General features: G+C 41.8%; 1 protein-coding gene across 1 annotated transcript in view; it reads right to left on the bottom strand.

Moving 5' to 3' along the window:
• Positions 1 to 19,015, bottom strand: part of Wdfy4 (WDFY family member 4) — a 243,992-nt gene that overhangs the window by 118,985 nt on the left and 105,992 nt on the right. The window contains exons 36-38 of the mRNA XM_076834810.1: positions 17,143 to 17,264; positions 15,233 to 15,418; positions 13,314 to 13,450 (exon numbers count right to left, since the gene is read on the bottom strand). Coding sequence (XP_076690925.1) covers positions 13,314 to 13,450; positions 15,233 to 15,418; positions 17,143 to 17,264 — 445 coding nt within the window. The remainder of the gene's footprint in view (positions 1 to 13,313; positions 13,451 to 15,232; positions 15,419 to 17,142; positions 17,265 to 19,015) is intronic.

Here is a 19,015-nt window from a genome sequence, read left to right as displayed (position 1 = left end):
GCCAGCCTCAGTAAAAGTGAATGCTAAGCAACTCAGTGAGACTCTGTCTCTAAATATAACATAGGGCTGCAGATGTGACTCAGTGGTTGAGTGCTCCTAAGTTCAATCCCTGGTACCAAAAAAAAAAAAAGAAAGAAAGAAAAGAAAAAAGAAAAGATTCCTTCTTTAGTCTTTAGGAGAGCAACACCTTCAGCCAGAACCTCCAGTCACTGCCAGCCTCCAGCACAGAACCTTTAACCTGACCCCTGAGGACAGTATTGAGGACAGCACTGCTGCTACCTGGGCCCATGGTGGGATTTCCTAAGGGCCACCCACAGCCCACCTGCTATTAAGGATGATGCACCCATCTGCTCACCCTGGCACTCTTGGGGCCCATACAGGACTGGACAGTAGAAGGCCCTTGTTGGTCTGCATGAGGTTCCCAAGTAACCTGGCAAATGAAAATCTTTCTTCTCCCTTAGGTTGGGCCCTCATAGATGCAGCCATTGTGTATAAAAAAATAGATAGGCCTGGTTTCTTCTCAAAGTCTCTTTTCAGACAGTGAGTCCCAGTTCCTCCCCTGGTCTAGGTATTGTCCTGGCCCAAGCACCTTGAAGATGAGCAGGGTACACAGGTGGCCCATCAGTGCTTTGAAACTCTTCTGCATGGGGTAATAAGAAAATTACTCTTTTATAGAGAGGAGTCCCTCAGGGTCATAGCCAGACTGGAGAAGACTTGGCATGCTGTCAGAAGGAACAGTCTTCTTGAAGTACTCCTGTTTTTTCAATAGCTAGGAGGCAGGGGAGTGGAGTGGAATCTAAGCAGACAGGACCACATTTGCCCAAAGACAGGGATGGGAGAAACAAAGGGTACATTATTACATAGGAAAGTGGGTCCAATAGGAGCAAAGACTCTGCAGGACTGTGGCAAGAAATGAACTTGGAAATGGTCAAGGTCAGCTGAACAAGGCATCTTACTGCGTGGTGATGGGTCTGAATCTACCCTGGACATTGTGGGACCCAATAACAAGTTTTGATCAGGGACATGACATTATTAAGTCTGATCTTTAAAAACTCAAAGTGAGGATGGCATAAAGATAGGGTGTGGCAAAGGAAGCTACTAGGCAGGGACCATCTGCTTTGTTCACCTAGCGACCCTATTCTTAAGTCCAGGGCCTGCCTCTTGGAAGAAGCACAGCTGATACATGAGGAATCAATGTTAACTCTCCTGCCTCCAGTCCATGATGGCATACAGAAAGCTGAACCCAGTGTTGATGCTCAATTTAAGTCTTTACAGATTGAATATTTATGATCTCAGTTACCCATGAATTGACTTTCTTTTATTATTATTTTTTCCTGATCTCATTTCTTTATTGCATGTATCCTCATTTAAAAGTGCTATAAATCTTCAAGAGAATGAGTCAGAATACAAATAAATACATTAAATTAAGTTAAACCAGATATGATAGTCCAGCAATTCTAAGCCATCAACTGACCACAAGGCAGATGGTCATGACTGAATGTCCCTTTATATCTCTTCCTCACCACCAATCTGCCCTTACATTGTTTTTCCTCCCGCTGCTCCTCTGAATCTCAGGTCACGCTCCTCTAAAACCTACTTACACTGTTTCTCTTCTAGGAACCTCCTATTACATCATAATTTCACTTTCCTTAAAAAGCCTTAGAAGGAGGGCGTTACAGTTAGGGACTGTACCTTTTCTCATCAGATTCCTTCAGCCTTAACCCAAGGTCCTGGGATATGGTAGGAAATCAATAAATGCATGTGGAATGTTGCGGGAAAAACTGCTTAGAGTGGGAATGGGTGTTTAGTAGATAAGCAATGGAGAGTTAGAGAAGAATGGAGATGCAGAAGCAGATGGAGTCAAAGCATAGATGTACTCTCTGAATCCCTGAAAAACTTGGGATGATGCTTGGCAACTGGTTTCTACTACCCTCCTCTACACTCTGGGAAGATCAGACTCCTCCATTTGATCTCTGTACTTTGCCCACAGGATCTCTCTCTATTCTCAGCATATGAAGTCATTCCCTCCCTCAAGCCATAGCCCTAGGTGAGTCCTTCCCAAGCTCTTATCCCCAGCAGTTGCAGGGCTCTTCTTTACTCTCAACCTATTATCACTTCCCTGGAGAAGCTTTCTCACACCTTCCAAACTACAGCAATGACCAGGCAGTGTCCAGCAGATCACATATGTCCTTCACAGGTTATTTCCTATTACCTAATATTTTCTCACATATATATTTTTGCTTCCAGTCTGTTTCCCCTCAAACAGAGAGAAGGTACATCATCTGTTTTACTCAATTGTCATCCAAATCCTTACAGTGGGTCCTAGATGCAGAAACACACTAATCAAGAACTGGTCCCACCCTGGCTTGCCAATTACACCTTCTATTTACTCAAGGATCTAAGCCATTTTCTTCATTGGTTCTGCTACGCTAGGTGAGCCCAGCGACCTCTGACACTCACTCTGGGCCCACCCAGGACTGGACCTGAATGCTTTCTTCTTCTGCCCCCACTCCCCCTCCACCTTCCATCTGTCTTCCTCCCTCCTTTGTCAGGCCAGCGAGCCAAGTTTTCATCAACCCCCATCAAGGATAGCAAAGAGAAGAAAATTTCTGAACTTCCTGTTCTGAGACTTTGAAAGACTTTTTTAATTAACCAAAATGGTTTCTCATAATAGATGGGTCCCAGGGCGAGAACGCGGCTGTAACTCACGCGACAGGCGCCTCGGTGGCGGGGCTGCGAGCAGGGCGCCTAGCGGGTTGTGAATGGCAGCAGCGCCTCAGGAGGGCCCCAGACTGATTCTCCACTCCACGACCATCTGCCGTTTTATCATTTATATAGTTTGGGACACTTCTGTCTTTTGGAATGCTAAGACTTTTTTTTTTTTGCATTGATGAATATATTAAGTTTTAAATATTTCAATTAAGAGAAATAAAAAAATGTGTTGCCCTCATAAGTCATAATTTTTAAAACCTGAAAGCATTTCCTGGGATGAAAATATCTTGCCCTCACCACAATCCAGTTTTCAGATTGCAGGTATACCTCTCACTAGGAAACCCAGTGTACACAAATCTGAACCTTAAATAGCTCCTAGGCATAATTATCCTTTCAAATAAAGGACTACATTTAGTTTTCAAAAGGACTTGCCCCAGTTTTCCTTTAAATTGCCAAATTCTTCAATTAATTTCAAATCTGCTTTTATTTATTAAATTATTTGTACAGATACCACCTTTTTTTTTTTCCTGAAACCCATCTACTGTGACTCTTCTTGCAGGCCATCTAACTAGGGAGATAAATAACAATACCACATGGATTCTTTAAATTAGGGCTATGTGTTATTCATCTTTACATTCTTAACAAGCAATGCTATGTCTACTCAATAAATTTATGCATTGAATTACATACAGTAAAGTATTTATTATGGACATTAAAATATTGGAGTTGAGCTGCAAACTGGGATCTTAAATTACTGAAATATTTCTCCATGATATTCATTGTATATAGAAATAAACATAATTAACCTGACTTTAATAAAATAAGTCACTATAGAAGAAAAAGGAAAGAGAGCCAGTAAATAACCAGCAGAAGGAGGTGAGAAGATCTAGTTAACTCTTCAGACTAGGCATGTCTGTTTGGGTAGAAGTCTTTGGAGCAGGAACTGACCATCTTTCCCTAAGCACTTTTAAAAGTATGATTTAGATATGATACACCTTGCAATGGGCAGTGGTGACCTCAGGTGGAAAGTATTCCATTAATTTATGAAACTTGTATAACTTTAGTGCCTGCTTGCTAGGATGGGTTCAAGCAAACCAGCTTTAACCCCAGCTCTCCTGATGACAAATGACCAAGCGTAGTCAGAGGTGACTTTCTGCCACTCACAGGTGATGAAGCCTACAGTGAGCATCATCCCTTAGTGAAGTTCTGAGCAAGGAAGAATTCAGGTAGCAACAGAAAATTACAATCATGGGATAAAGCAAATTACTGCTGCTGTTGATTATTCATGTTGCATGTGGATTTTGCAAGCTTAAGTTATGACATGGCAGGCTACATTTTATAGTAAGTTAAAAAAAACATTCAAAAGGAAAAACATTATAGAGAAATTTCTATTGGCTAGACAAGGTAAATGTTTGCTTACATCTGATCAGAATTATCTGATTTTTAACAGTGGAATTCTTTGGTAATTTTAGGGGTTTTTCCGCCTAGCTATTGTAATTTTCATGAATGAGCAAAAGGAGCTCCTCTGGGTGGATGACTGAGAGGGTGACCTTCCTCAGATGAATGCAGACCACAGCACAACTCACAGCTTACCACAAAGCTCAGACAGAGGTCAGGCCCTACCTCATAGACCCCCATCTTGGTCCTGGTGCAGGTCAGTGATCTGGATGGTGATGCCACAGCTCACCGCAGGCCAGAGGTCTCAGGTCCACCCTAACCCATGGTATAATCAGGTTGCCTGCACACCCTGGGAGACCAGATGCAATCTGCTTGGACCATCAGGATACCTGTCTATACCCACATCAATGGACAGCCAGTGGTTCAGCTGGTTCTATTCATAGCCAGGCCCTGACTTGATACTTTCAAGGGGAAAAGACAGTCTGTCCTAGGCCTGTGTATTCTGAGAATTTGAAATCTTTACACAAAGCAAGGGACATTTCAGCACCAATCATTCCTAGAAAACCCATCCAAGAAGAGATTGAGGGAGTCAGGTGTCATGAGAGAAGAATTTTCCTTTTCATTTGACTCAGATAACATCAGCTCAATGTTCAAATGGCCAGTATTTTCATATGGGATGATGAAAGAGAGGGCATCCCCTGTGCTGGACAGTCCACTTTAATAAGAGAAGGGCATTTCAGAATTCAATCAGGATTGTTCAAAGCACTGAGACTTTCAACTTGGTGGCTTCTATCTTGGGAATTTTTTCTTTTTCATAGGTATCCAGGGACTTGGTGATATTCCAAGTTCTTAACCTAAGGATGCTACTGCATTTAGTATGCTCATTCCAGATGTCATGGTTCACCAGAAGCTAAGGGGCTGCCCAAAGAAAGCAGGAAAAAAAAATGTAAACTTGGTTGGAACTAAAAACAGCTGAACCACAAGTTTGATAAGTTGTTTCTCTCATGGATAAGGAGGGGGACATACCTAACCTGCTCTCATCAAATCATTGATTATATTCCCTAACCTAACTGGCAGGAAGGCTACATTAAAAGATTTTTCCTAAAACATCTTTAAAGTGCAAGCTTGGCTAGAGAATTTAAATTTACAGGAATTTTTCAGAAGAAAAAAAATTAGTGTATTCTCTTTTAAACACAAAGGACACACCATAAACAAACATATTAAATAAAATGATCAAATAAGAAAAAAAACACAAAGCACAACAACAAATATATCAGCTCAATGCTCCGTGTCATGTAGTACAAAATCTTGCTATTATTCAAATGTTGAACAGCCGAATGGCAACTTTAATATACATCGCTAATAGTAAAATGACTGCTTTTATTGAAGAAGAAAAAAAATCTATGTTGCTCTAAGCAGTTTTGAAATGAATATCTGATTCAAAACTTCCCCTGTGCATATAATCACATGCTAATTTACATTTTAATTACTTCCTAAGAAATCAAAAGCATTTGTTGACAGTAGAACATAATGTCAACTTCACGGTGCACTGTTGGTGGATGCCTAATGAACTTAATTAGATAATTAGTGATGTTAATTATCCTTCTATTATGAAGATAAAGATGTCTCACAAATGATGCACTTGGTAAAGAAACATCATTAAAGGTATCAGTGTTTGCTTTGTTCATTTACATCTATTTTTCAAACTCCTGTAACAGGGGTTTATGATAGACAAGTGACATTTAAGACTTGCTTAAAATGGAAAAAGAATGCCCACTGTCTTCCATCAGTCTGATGCTGTCCTACCCCCTGTTCTGGATACTAACACTATGATGGTTGCTGCTACTTTTACAAAACCTCTGCTGTGAGTAACTACAGTCACACGTGGCATGACAGCATTCTGACCAATAATAGACCACACATACTACGTTGCTTCCATAAGATCATACAGGAGCTGAATAATTACCATCACCCATTGACACCATAGCTGACCTAGTGTCACAGCACCACACATTGTTCATGTTAGTGATGTAAACAAACCAACTGTACAAGTGCTGTACAAGTACAGCACACACAAGTATGTACAGTACGTAATGCTCCGTAGTGATTATAAACAACTATGTAGCTCATTTATGTATTTACCATAATCTACTTTCAATAGTTATTTTATTTTTTATTTTTTTTTAATTTTAATATTTATTTTTTAGTTATCGGCGGACACAACATCCTTGTTTGTATGTGGTGCTGAGAATCGAACCCGGGCCGCACGCATGCCAGGCGAGCGCGCTACCGCTTGAGCCACATCCCCAGCCCTCAATAGTTATTTTAGATTGTATTCCTTCTACTTGATAAAAACATCACCTATAAAACAGTATGCTCGGGGCTGGGGTTGTGACTCAGTGGTAATGCACTTACCTAGCATTCAAGAGACACTGGGTTCGATTCTCAGCACCACATACAAATAAATAAAGGTCCATCAACAACTAAAAAATATTTTTAAAAAAACAGTATGATCTGTTACACCAGCAGCAGCCTCATCTGCCTCAAGTTTACCATTGCTCTTTGTATCATTTTATCATGTGCTTGACTTAATCATGTTGTTTTGTTTATCGTGGCTCTGAGAGCAATAGGCTATGCCATACATCTACCAGGCAGCCTGGGTGTGTTGTAGCTATACCATTTAGGTTTGCATAAGTGCACTTACAGATGTTCAGACATTATAGATGTTCAAACAACAAATCACCTGATTGAAGGATGCATTTCTGAGAATGTATCTTCCTTAAGTGACATGTGACTATGCTGTTCCTGAGCAGTTATGTTATGGAGTCTCTTGTTCAAACCAGCTCCTCCCAGCTCAATTCTCACTGATGGCATTTAGAGAATGGGTTTAGAGAATTGGATGTGGGAGTGTGTGTATGTTGTGTATTCATGTGTGTGTCAGTTCAGGGAAGAGAGGAAATGAGAGAAAAGGGCCCTGGTTAAGAGGTCAAACCACTGGAAGAAAACCTAAAGAGCTAATTTTCTCCCTTCTCCCCCACCTCTACAACCTGGCCAGATTTCCACAATCCTGCAGGGGTCCCCAGTTCATGACACCCCAACTTCATCACCTGGCACTTCACATTCTGGGTGTGACACTATAGCACAGCTCTCTGCAAGACTGAGACACGCTACATGTACTTTTAGTCCAAGTGAGAAAGGAAACTTCTAATGTTTAAAAATAAAATATTGGACTTCATTATTTTTCTCTTCCTATCAGTATACCAACCACAACCAGAGTATAATGGAAGTCCTTTCTGGAAATAGTCCTGGCTTAGACAGCATAAGAAAGAGCTCCAAGATCAGGCTGCAAAGAGCTGCAGTACTTTGGGGTCACTTATCTCTGGAAAAGCACCCAGGGACAGTAAATCTTTGGCAGCCTTGCCCACCACAATTAAGAAAATCAAGATCCCAGTTAGCAGAAGGTCTTAGTAATAGCACTCACACCAGTAAAGCAATTTATACTTTCCAAGTACAATTTTTTTTTGCTTCTGGGTGGTTTTATTCTATTTAATTATTTGTTCCCATAACTTTTCCTACATTAAACAGAACAGAATGTTCCAAGAGTACAGAATTGCAATTTCTTATACAGTCCATGTATTCAGGCGTTCTGGGTCACTAATTCAGGCCACCAGCTCCCAAACATCTCTTTTAAAGTTACATTCATCTCTTAGAGAAGTCCCTACTCTCTCTATCCCACAAATATTATCTTGCAATTATTAGACTCTAATGTAAAAATGTACAGCAGGTGATCTGAATTTCAAGTTTTCAAAGTTCCTGCAAGCTTTTAAACATGTTCATCTTTCTCTCTTTTATAACAGGACATCTCTGAGAATTCTGATCTCTATTTTCACAGTGACGTTTTGACTTCTTGACGCTTCCCTTCCAATCTACCACTCATTTCCATTATGGCTATTTTCAAAAATCCATTTTCACCTCTGGGGTTCTCCTGATCATGTGCTTTTCAGTCCCAAAGTACTGAAATCGGGGGCTTGTCACCCCTCAAGAGCTACCCACCGCTAGTGCTATTCATTCCCACAAACCCAGAGAAGACACAGCATTAACCTGGAAGGCAGCCTTGCCATGGGAGGACCTCGTTTTCCCTCTTCCTGAAACTCTGACAAGTGGTTCTCTGTGGCTCAATGACCTGTGGGCCCCAGCAAGGTCATCACCCCTCATCAGCAGAGGACAATGCAAACCTAACAATGGCAGCCAAGAAGACCCAAGAACTGCTTGATCACTCCCCTGACAATTGCCAGAGCCTTCCAGTTCTGCACATTGGCTTTCTTTTCGGCAATTTTTATTTGGCTTTCATGATTTCTTTAAAGAGAAAATAAGTGTTCAGAAATAGTTACATATGTAAAGATCAATTGTCTAGGATACTGCTTCAGAATTATTCAGGGTACAATCTGGGTAGTGACAGGGAGGCCGTAAGGGTTCACAACTGTTGAAGTGATGGATAAATACATAGGGAACCACTGTTAGTATTTTTTCTTCTTCTGTAGTATGTGTTTGAAAATTTCCACAAGTATTTGTTTTAAAGAGATAATGGATGAAGTGCTCAGAGTAGATGTTTATAAATGTCAGACCCTTGGCTAAGGACCTCAGAAAGGGCTGCCTTTCATGGAATTGTTACTGATTTGCTGATTTCAGCACCTTGTCCTCCTCCAGGGACAGGGATGGCTTCATGGCTGGGGCTGGGAGACAGCAGGCCTGGTGTGTGACCAGGTAAGGAGCAGATGGCTATGGATGGGCCCTGCTAGTCTCACAAGGGTGCTGGTGCATCCAATGTCTGGGCAAGAGGCCATCTTTAGAGGAATCCCAGGTCACCATGGGCAAATGTCTAGACCTTGCCAGGGCAAAGGTACAAGTGCTACAAAAGTTTATCTGTGGTATTTAAGCAACCCCAGTATGTCAGCCTCAGTCTTCTGGTGCCTACCAGTTTCCCTTCTGCTAATTTTCATAGGCCCCAACTTCCTTCTATGAGCTATTTCAGTTTTCTGACAAATGGCATTAAAAATTGGAAATTGAAGCTCTCCCATCCATCTCCAAAACCATGGAAGTGTGATGGACATGGGGTGTCGAGCTCCTCTATACAATGTCCAAATTTTGGTTGAAGGGTGGCCTGTGGGCCTCCCCATCATGTGGAACCCACCTGGCTCCTTACATAGGAAGCATCTACATATCTACAGTGGGCAGTTGGTTCCAGGGGAAAAGTGGGGTGAAGTCTAGCTCACACTGCCCAACAAGACACAGGTCAGGATTGTGTTTATCCTTTTAAGGGCAAGAAGTAGCCCTGCACTCCTCCCCCCATATCCTCTGGCTCTTATTCCTCCTCATGCTCTGCAGAGTTCCACAGAACCTTCTAAACCACATACTTTCCACACCCCTGTCAAGTCACACTCCTGCTAGGAAGAGAAATGGCTGGCAAGAGTGTGCACCCTGAATTTCTCCAAACCAAGGGTGAACAAGATTCTGGAACACCCTGAGTTGGATTTTGGTGACCTCAAGGGAGCTCAAGTACATATCCTCTGTCCCACAAGTGAACACCCTCAGCCTTTGCCATGCTAGAGATGGTGACTCCATAGTCTGATTCCTGAAGGAAGTGAAATGGAGTCAGGGGAAAAGAAGAAATAGTACCTATTTAAAAAATAGCATGTATCAAATAGACCTTGCTTCAAAGTTGTTCACCTGCCAAGAAGTAAACATTTGCTGCTGAAAATGAAGATAGGTAAGAAAAATTATGAATCCTATATCATATGTCTCACTCCCTGGAACAATTTATCAGTGCTATAGAGCTGTCAGCAGCTGACATGATAAGGAATAACACCAAATGAATAATGCTTCCTCCAATATCAACTCCTTTAATTACAAGCCTCTTCTTTCCAGAAGAGAGACAGAAGATGCAAAAACACCAATTTCATGCACTTGTGCCTGAATAATGTCTCCATGCTGCTTTTTCCAGATGGCGACCTCCTCACTGGAGGGACTAATGATGTGGGCATATTTAGGGAAAAACCAATAACGGAGTCTTTAACCTTCAACAACAAAAAGCGTGTTGTACAAAATGTTCCTTGGGATACATTAGAAAATATCAATTACATTGCTCACTGAGGTGTAATCAGCTGTAATAATCAAAATTAATTTTTAAAAATAATTAAACAGACCCCAGGGCAAATAGTTGATGCTCTTATCCTATGACATCACAGTGTACATATGTACCTGAGAACTTGTGCCTTCTGGTAGCGACAAAGGCAGCTCATGGAGATGAGTGATGGATGTGGGGTCTGAAGGCTGGTGAGTTTCATCTCAGTGAAAGGAGGGGGAGCCTTCTACTTCCTCCTTCGGAACCCCTCCATGCTCATTCTCTAAGGGCCTGCTGCATGGCAGGTGCTGTGTCCAGCCCAGGCTGAGTTACTGATGTAGCCTGCTGCCCATCAAAGTTTAATTTTTTAAAATTAAAATATAGTACCCTTTGTTCCAAAATTAATTTGTCTTTAAAACTGCACAAAATATTTTAAGGTGTTGAAAGGATATATAAATCAAATGAAAGAGAAAGTGAAGGTCAAGGGGAAGGGAGGTGTCAAACAAATTGTGTGTGTGTGTGTGTGTGTTACAGAAATTTATCCCATGACGTGGGTGCAGTTCTTTAAGCTTCTGAGTATCCATATTCCAGATCCAAGAGAAAAATACAATCAGTTACAAAATTTCTTCCACTGAGTTGCTGGAAGCACACAGTTCCTCCTGGTGCTAAAAACTCAGGGAGACATTCTCCATGGCTGCCTGGAAGCTGGGGTGACAGCAGATGCCTCTATCCATCTCAGTGCAGCCACACAAGCCTTTGCTGCCCTGGGACACCCAGTATGGGCCTGCCTCAGTGCCATGATGTATTGTTCTCTCAGCCTGACCTGTTCTCTTCTTGAGCCTCACCTGGATCATGTTCTTTCTCAAGTCTCCAATAACCCCTTGTTAGAAACAATTTTGCGAACCTCCTCCATCTAAATATCTGGGCACGTCTCTCTGCCTTCTTCCCTTTATGCTGCTAAATTTTTCCTGGTTGCAAGCCACACCTCCAACATTTACAAATTTATCTATCTACTTATCATCTACCTTCACTCCCTAGAATCCAGGTCCATAAATGCAGAGAACACGGTAACCTTAGTGTTTAAAACAGGGCATAGAGTGAGTGCTTGACATAAATATTTGTTAAACAGATGAATGAGAAGTGTGTTCAAAACACCAGTGCCCCTCAGGACGCAGCCTGGATGAGAGCAGGCTTTCTCCTCACTTCTCAGCACCAGGTGGCAGGGCAGCCCAGTCAAGCTCATTTCTGGTCTTCCCTTCCATGTTTAGGTTCTTTCTCCTTATTCCCCGGGAGTCTATGATTCCTAGGTTTTGGTAGGAAGAAAGCCTCCTTCCCCATCTTCCTGGGCAGCTGCAGGCAGCCCTTTCCTCCTCCCTTCTCCTCATCTGTTGGCTGTGTCTCCCAGTCACTGACCAGTGCCCATTCTGAGTGGCAGAGCTTGGGCTTCACCTCATTTCCCAAGTTGCACGGGCTGAGAGGTAGACTATGTCAGCTATCTGCTGCATCTCCCTGGGGGGCCCTTTCCTCTTCCTATAGTGATGTGCTCCATTGTAGAGATAAGGAGATAAAGACTCAGGGGAATTAAGGAATTTGTTCCAGAGTCTCCTGACCCTAAGATCTTATCCAGCAGCAACAAGTCTGCCTCTAAAGATAAGTCCATGACCCCAGCATTGGGGAATACAAGCCTGATTGTGCTTTCCAAGGAGCCCCAGCAGTACCTCCAAGCTCACAGGTTCATGTAGAAATCTGCCACTCCTATATGGGAGGTGGAGTCCTGTTCTCTTCCCTGGAACCTGAGCAGAACTCTCTGCCTGTCTCAACAATGTGATATCTGAAGAGAGGTCATGAAAAGCAGTGTGGCTTTGGCCTGGTGTGTGTTCTCATTCGTTCCTCCCCCACTACCCTTTCATCACTACCTCTGGAAATCCTGCCATCATGTTGTAAGAAAGCCCAGTTCATATGGAGAGGCTATGTGCAGGTGTTCCAGCCAAAGTCCCAGCTAAAGTGTCAACTTAAAGACAGCAGCAAACACCAGGTATCTAAGTATTTGGGTTTTTGATGATCCTATTGTGGTTTGGATATAAGGTGTCCCCCCCACTAAAGCTCCTATGTTAATGTAAGATGTAAAATTAGATTAGATAATGAAAGCTAGGACCTAATCAGTGGGTTAATGCATTTGATGTATTAATAATTTGAATGGATTACTGAGGGGTAACTATAGGCAGGTGGGGCATGGCTAGAGGAAGTGGGTCACTGCAGAGATGCCTTAGGGATTATATATTTTTGTCCCTGTCTCCTCTCTCTCTCTTTCCTCCCCCCTTCCTCCCCGTCTCTCTCTCTGCGTCCTGGTTAGTATAAGGTGATAAGCTTTTGTACCATTTTCCTGCCACTCCTCTCTTCCTTGGTGTACTCCTTAACTTGGGACCAGAACAACAGAATTGGCCAATTGTGGATTGAACCTCTGAAACTGTAAGCTCAAATAAACTTTTCATCCTTTAATTTGTTCTTGCTCAGTATTTTGGTCACAGTGTTGAAAAAACTGACTAATTCAGATTCCAGCTGATTTGTAGACATCATGGATCAGAGACCCTATTCTCTTACTGTGCTCCAAATTCTTTGGAGTCACTGAGTTTGGGGAAGATTTTGTTACATGGCTTTCAAAAAACAGATTAGGAAAACCTCAATGACTCTGCCCCACACAGTCAAGCAGGCCCATTACTGTGTCTCCTAGAAATGGAGCCACCTAGGCAGTCAGGTTTAGTCCCCCTGGATGTGCTTACACACCCAGGTCCTGCTGAGCATCGACTAGTTCCCTCTGAACACATGTTAACTCCAAAGAGAATGGGAAGAAGAACGGGCTTGGTTTTCAATCCCATAAGGAACACCTGTTCCTGGCACCAAATGGAGCCCACATTCACTTGACATTAAAACCTGCTTACCACCCGGCTTCACTGCATGTAGCCTCAACTGGGAACCACCACACATCCTCAGGCACTCAGAGAACATGGCGTCAGATCACGTCCAGTGATAGACAACAGAAACAATGCCTGACAATCTCTAAGGAAAAGGAGTGTGGGCTCACCTCGGCCTTGCACTCAGGGTCCCTGGCCTGCCGCCCAGGCATCAGCCTCATGGCTGAGGACAGGCTCTCACTCCATGAAGCAACTTTGCTTTGGTGTGTGACACTCGAGCGACTGGCCAGTGACTTCTTCTCAGATGCTGGAGACAGAGAAGCAAAGAATATTAGAGTTGAAGTTGAAAGGAGAGCATACACTATTTTCACAGCTGGCTTGTCTTTCAAAGGGCCAGCCAGGGGATACAAGCATAGTGTGTCTAAATCCAATAAGGGAAACGGCCCAGGCTGTGGCTCACACTGACATATTCTGGTACTCCCTTGGCTAAGAAACACAGTGTGGACTTTGGGGTCACCAGACCTAGCTTACACTCCTAGCTCCATGACTTTCTGATACTTAGTGAGATATTGGACAAGTTAGCTAATGCTGCCTTGCCTCAGTTTTCTCATCCTGTAAAATGGGAATAAATCATATCTAAACTCATGGGGGTATCATGAAGATTACACAAAATTATGTGTATATAGCACCTAGAACACAGAAACTGCTCAATATTGGTTGTTGGCCAAAAGAGAGCCATTTGTAAGTTAAAGGTCCATCTTGCCTTTTTATTCCATTGTATTTGGATGGGTATATGTATCCAATTTTATTATACTTTTCCCTAAAGTGCAATCTGACATTTTGGCTTCAACTTGTACATGTAAGTACATAATTATTGCTATGGTTTAAATATATTCCCTCCAAAATTGATGTGGATACTTAATTCCCACTGTGGCTGTATTAAGAAGTGTATTGGTTTAGGAGGTGATGAAGTCATGAGGGCCATGCCCTCCTGAATCTATAGTGCCTCATAAAAGGACTGGAGGAAAGTAGTCTGGGCCCTTTTGTTCTTTCAACCCTTTCACCATATGAGGATATAGTGTCCCTTCCCTCCAGAGGATGTAGCATCAAGGTGCTACTTTGAAAGCAGAAAGAGCCTTTACCAGACAATGAATCTTCTGGGTGCCTGTAACTTGGACTCCCTAGCATTCAGGATTGTGAGTGAATAACTATTATTTATAAATTATCTATTTTGTGATTATTTTCTTGAAGCAGTACAAATAGACTAAGGCAGATATGTACATACATATTTGCCTGGACTAACTTGAAAAGCTAGTTAAGTAAAGTTTCCATACCTTTGGACGGTCCAGAGCACTTAGATGGAAAAAAAATAAAGTCTTGAATCACTCTGAATTTTATGATGCTAAAATACTTAAAATAAGGATAGGAGCCATAATTTGAGAGCAAGGACCTCCTTAGAAACAAAATTAATGGGCTGGGACTGTAGCTCAGTGGTAGAGCACTTGCCTTGCACACATGAGGCACTGGGTTCTATCCTCAGCACCACATAAAAATAAATAAATAAAATAAAGATATTGTGCCATCTATAACTAAAAAAAAATGTTTAAAAAAAATTAAGACCTTATTCTTGCAGCTGCATTAACTAATATGCGGGTAAAAGTGTTGAGTCTCTATCATATTAATATTTGGGGGTTGAAGACATTCACTTCTTTAAATGTCAGGACTCTAGGAACCCAAGGCTCACTGTTGTTGCATCACTTGGTGCAAGGTTTCCAAGTTGGCAGGGGAACATCAGGCGGGATCTAGAACTCCAGGGCCCTGAGCCTTGACCCAGTCAGTGCCCATTCCTTGGAGAGACTATGATCTACTTGTTTGGTTGGTACTTTTAACCTTTCTTTCATCCAAAATGAAAGCAGCTTTCATCCTCTGTGAGAAAGATACATGAAATTTCAAGGATATAAAACCCAACCAAAGGCATAAGATAGAGGGTTTGAGTAGAAAAGGCTCTGGATCCCGAGTGGAACCTCAGAGGAATCTGGCTTTACAAAGCCCAGAAGTTCCCATCCCCTGGAGCCGAATGGAGAGAGACCTAGGTAGTGCTGCCAGGATTTGAGCATCGTTTCCTCCCAGAGCGGGGTGACCTCTTCAATCTTCACTTCACTCTCTCCAGGTTTCACAGAGAGATCGATCTTGAAGGTGTCCTCCAGTGCCTGCCGCCTCTGAGCCACCAGTTGCTGCCAGAGAGTCTGAACTGTCTTCTGGATATTGTGCTGGACTAGCAGAGAGAGCACACGGAACAATCAGGACAGCCTCACTCCCAGAGAGGCGAAAAGATGGCATATCATGGAAGCTTTTACCTACATACTTCTTGCTTAATGTCTTGCATATCACCCCCAGCTTTGAAAACTCCAGCCAGAAGTAATCAGCTTGTAGAGTCACAAGGCTGACACAATGCTGCCAACATCCCCAAAAGATGGCCTTTCCCTGTGTCTAACTTTTTAACAAGTCACACCTGCCTGATGTGTCCAGGTCTGGAAAGAGAGTGATTGATGGGAGGGAACCTCTTCCTCCGATCCCCTGCCAATTCCGTTGGATACCAGAAAGATGCCCTGTGGGACCCTATGTAACAAGCCAGCTCCCCCTAAACAGCTCCTTCCAACTTCCCCATAGGAATGATTTCAAGGAATGGATTTCAAGCTCTAGACTGTGACCAGAGGCTCAGGACCTAATCCAATCCTTTTTTCCTAGTATTTGATGATACTTCCCAGAACCCACCCACCTCATTCCCTAGGTTTGCTCAGATACTAAGCCAACTCTGCCTGCTGAACCCACATCTACAGTCCCCAAACTGTGCCTAAATTTCCTAATCTTGAATCAATGGGCCTCTCTCTGGTTCTAACCTTCTATAGTCTACTTTATCTTAACATCGAGAGATGGATGTTACCCAGTTCAGCTCTACCATCCAAGTACCAAAGTGCATACATTCATGCTGTCATTAAAACTGTGTCTGTATAAACTTTAAAGTCACAAGATTTTTGATCACTTTCTTTGGGCACCTGTGTGACCAGAATACAGAGGTACTTGTGCATGAGATTTTATATCACAAGATATCACAAAGTGGCACAGTCACAAATCAAAGTGACAAAAGCTTCTACTTCCTGGATCAAGAGGTAGAGTGTGCAATCTTTCAAACACATGGAACTGCCTGCTGTGTGTGTGTGTGTGTGTGTAAAATAGATATATATGGATAGATAGATAAACATACATTTGTTATATATAAATTACAATGCCTTTAACTTGGGTTGATATTAGTAAATCCAAGAACAAAATTTATCAAGTCAAAAGTCTTATAGATAGTAATGAATTTTTTAAGAGAGAGAGAGAGAGAGAGAATTTTTCTTAAATATTTATTTTTCAGTTTTTTTTTTTGGCAGACACAACATCTTTGCTTGTATGTGGTGCTGAGGATCGAACCCGGGCCGCACGCATGCCAGGCGAGCGCGCTACCGCTTGAGCCACAAACCCAGCCCGATAGTAATGAATTTATTAACTCCTTCCCCATTTTCTAAGAAACAAAGCTAAGTTATCCCTAGGCATAAAGGCTTGAGATAGGTGAGATGGTCTGCCAGTTTCAACTTATAGTGAGATGCCCAGGGATTTAAGCAAGTAGGCCAAGCTTATAGAGGAACCAAGTCCTAAAGAGTTTTCTATTCATCCATCCATCCATCCATCCATCCATCCACCCATCCACCCATCTATCCCTTTTCATTTCATTTCTAAGATACAACAATCATTCCTGTGTTATTTTCTATGATGTAAACTTGTTGAGCTACTTCCTCACTCTGAGATTTCCTAAGTCCTCTTCTGATCTTTGAAGTTTTCCTTAATAGTATTTGCTTTCTTAACTTTGGAAAGACAGACTGAATGATGCAACTCTGCAGATACAACTATCCATCCACAATCCCCCTATACAAAAAGTAAACACTAAATAAGACATACCATCACTCAAACTTGGGAAGTCTTCCTCTGTTTTTTCTTTTACTTCTTCATTTGGGGAAAGAAAGACTTGATGATAAGGAGTCATTCTAGGCTTGGGTTCCAATCCAAATCCTTCTGGATAACTAATAGACAAGAGGTTTTTTGTTGTTGTTGTTGTTACTATAAACTCAAATTTGAGACTGTTCCATGGTTCTCTATTATAAGTAACCATCCTTCAAACCCAACATAGATCAGTAGGGAAAATGTGTTAAATCAAGTTAAAGAAAATGCATAATAATTTCCATAGCAGATATTGCAAAATGGTTTTCTGGATAATAGGAAAACACCTTATCTTCATGTGAAATCTATCTTGGGAAGCGCTACTCATGGTCCCAGCAGGCCCCTGAACCCTCTTCTGGTTCCTTGTAATCAGAATCGGTCATTTCTTGTGTACTCCCAATATATTGAATTTTCCTTTGTTTGGCATTGATTTTGTTCTGCTTTGAATGGGTGTGCAAACTGTAATCACACATGGTCCTGAACTTGGAAGGGCCCCATACTTGGACTCTGCTATCACCATCTTTAAGTTCTTGGTAAATTTTGAATGTGGTCCCTACATTTTAATTTTGCCAGGCTTCCACACATGATGTAGTCAGTTCTAAGTGGGGGCACAGTGGTTATGTATTCAGTTCCCCAGGAATCTGGTAGTCCCTACCACGTGAATGTCTATGTGCCCTCATTTCAGAGCCCCTCTCAGCCTCCTGGACTGAATAAACACTCAGCAAATGTTTATAAATTGAACCTGAAATAATAAACAAGGGAATAAAAAAATGCCAACATACGAAAATGCCCAATTCATGAAATTTCTACAATAAATTAATTTGGGGATGTTGGAGGTCATTTTGCTACATAGAAGTCTCTGAGGAGAGTGTCATTTTAAGCACACAAATCCAATAGGAATTCTGCTCTTTTCACCTGTGCTTTCAATATGGCTAGAGCTTAATTCTGGAAATGTGAAGAAAGAAAGAAAAACCTGCCCACATTTAACTATATACTGAAAATATCTTTTTTCATTTCAGACCAATAAAAGGACAAGTGCCTACTCTAGTCTAGGAGGACTCCCCAGTGATTCCCAGAGAGCTTTAAGACAGGTCAGCTTCAATGTTTTGTGGTGTCCAGTGGTCATGAGTACAGGATTTTGAGAATTTTTATTTAAGTGATCAAACTTGTAATTTGTACTGGGATAAATTTAAGCAATAAAAAGGACAAGAGCAAAGTGTAAGATGGTACAATCCTCTCTTCCCTACACTCAACCATGGCCCTCTTAATAAGAGATTATATTTGTAAGCCACATGATGCCAAGGAGATGGTTTCATATGATATAGACTGAACATATGCTTTTGTTGTTGTTTGTTTGTTTGTTTTTGTGTGTGGGTATGTGTGTGTGTGTGTCTGTATTTGTGTGTGTCTGCAAGACAAATTATTCCTGGCTTGCATAATACAGTGTATTATATGATTTTTCCCATACTTGAATTGCCTTTATCAAATGTTAATGTTTCTAAAAATCTGTCTGTATCAAAAGAATCAGTGTGTACATTTAATGTTAGCATTTCCTGCCTCAAAAAATTAAATCAAGCTGGGCATGGTGGCACATGCCTATAATCCCAGTGACTCGGGATGCTGAGGCAGGAGGATTTTGAGTTCAAAGCCATCCTTAGCAACTTGGTGAGGCCCTAAGCAACTTAACAAAACTTGTCTCTTTGTACTGGGATAAATTTAAGCAATAAAAAAGACAAGAGCAAAGTATAACATGGTACAGTGCTCTCTTCCCTGTCTTTAAATAAAATATATTTTTAAAAGGGCTGGGAATGTAGCTCAGTGGTTAAATGCCTTT

The sequence above is a fragment of the Callospermophilus lateralis genome, chromosome 15 (genome assembly GCF_048772815.1).
Source record: "Callospermophilus lateralis isolate mCalLat2 chromosome 15, mCalLat2.hap1, whole genome shotgun sequence".
Classification (NCBI taxonomy): domain Eukaryota; kingdom Metazoa; phylum Chordata; class Mammalia; order Rodentia; family Sciuridae; genus Callospermophilus; species Callospermophilus lateralis.
The sequence above is the reverse complement of the archived record's forward strand: the minus strand, read 5'-3'. Positions and strand labels throughout refer to the sequence as shown.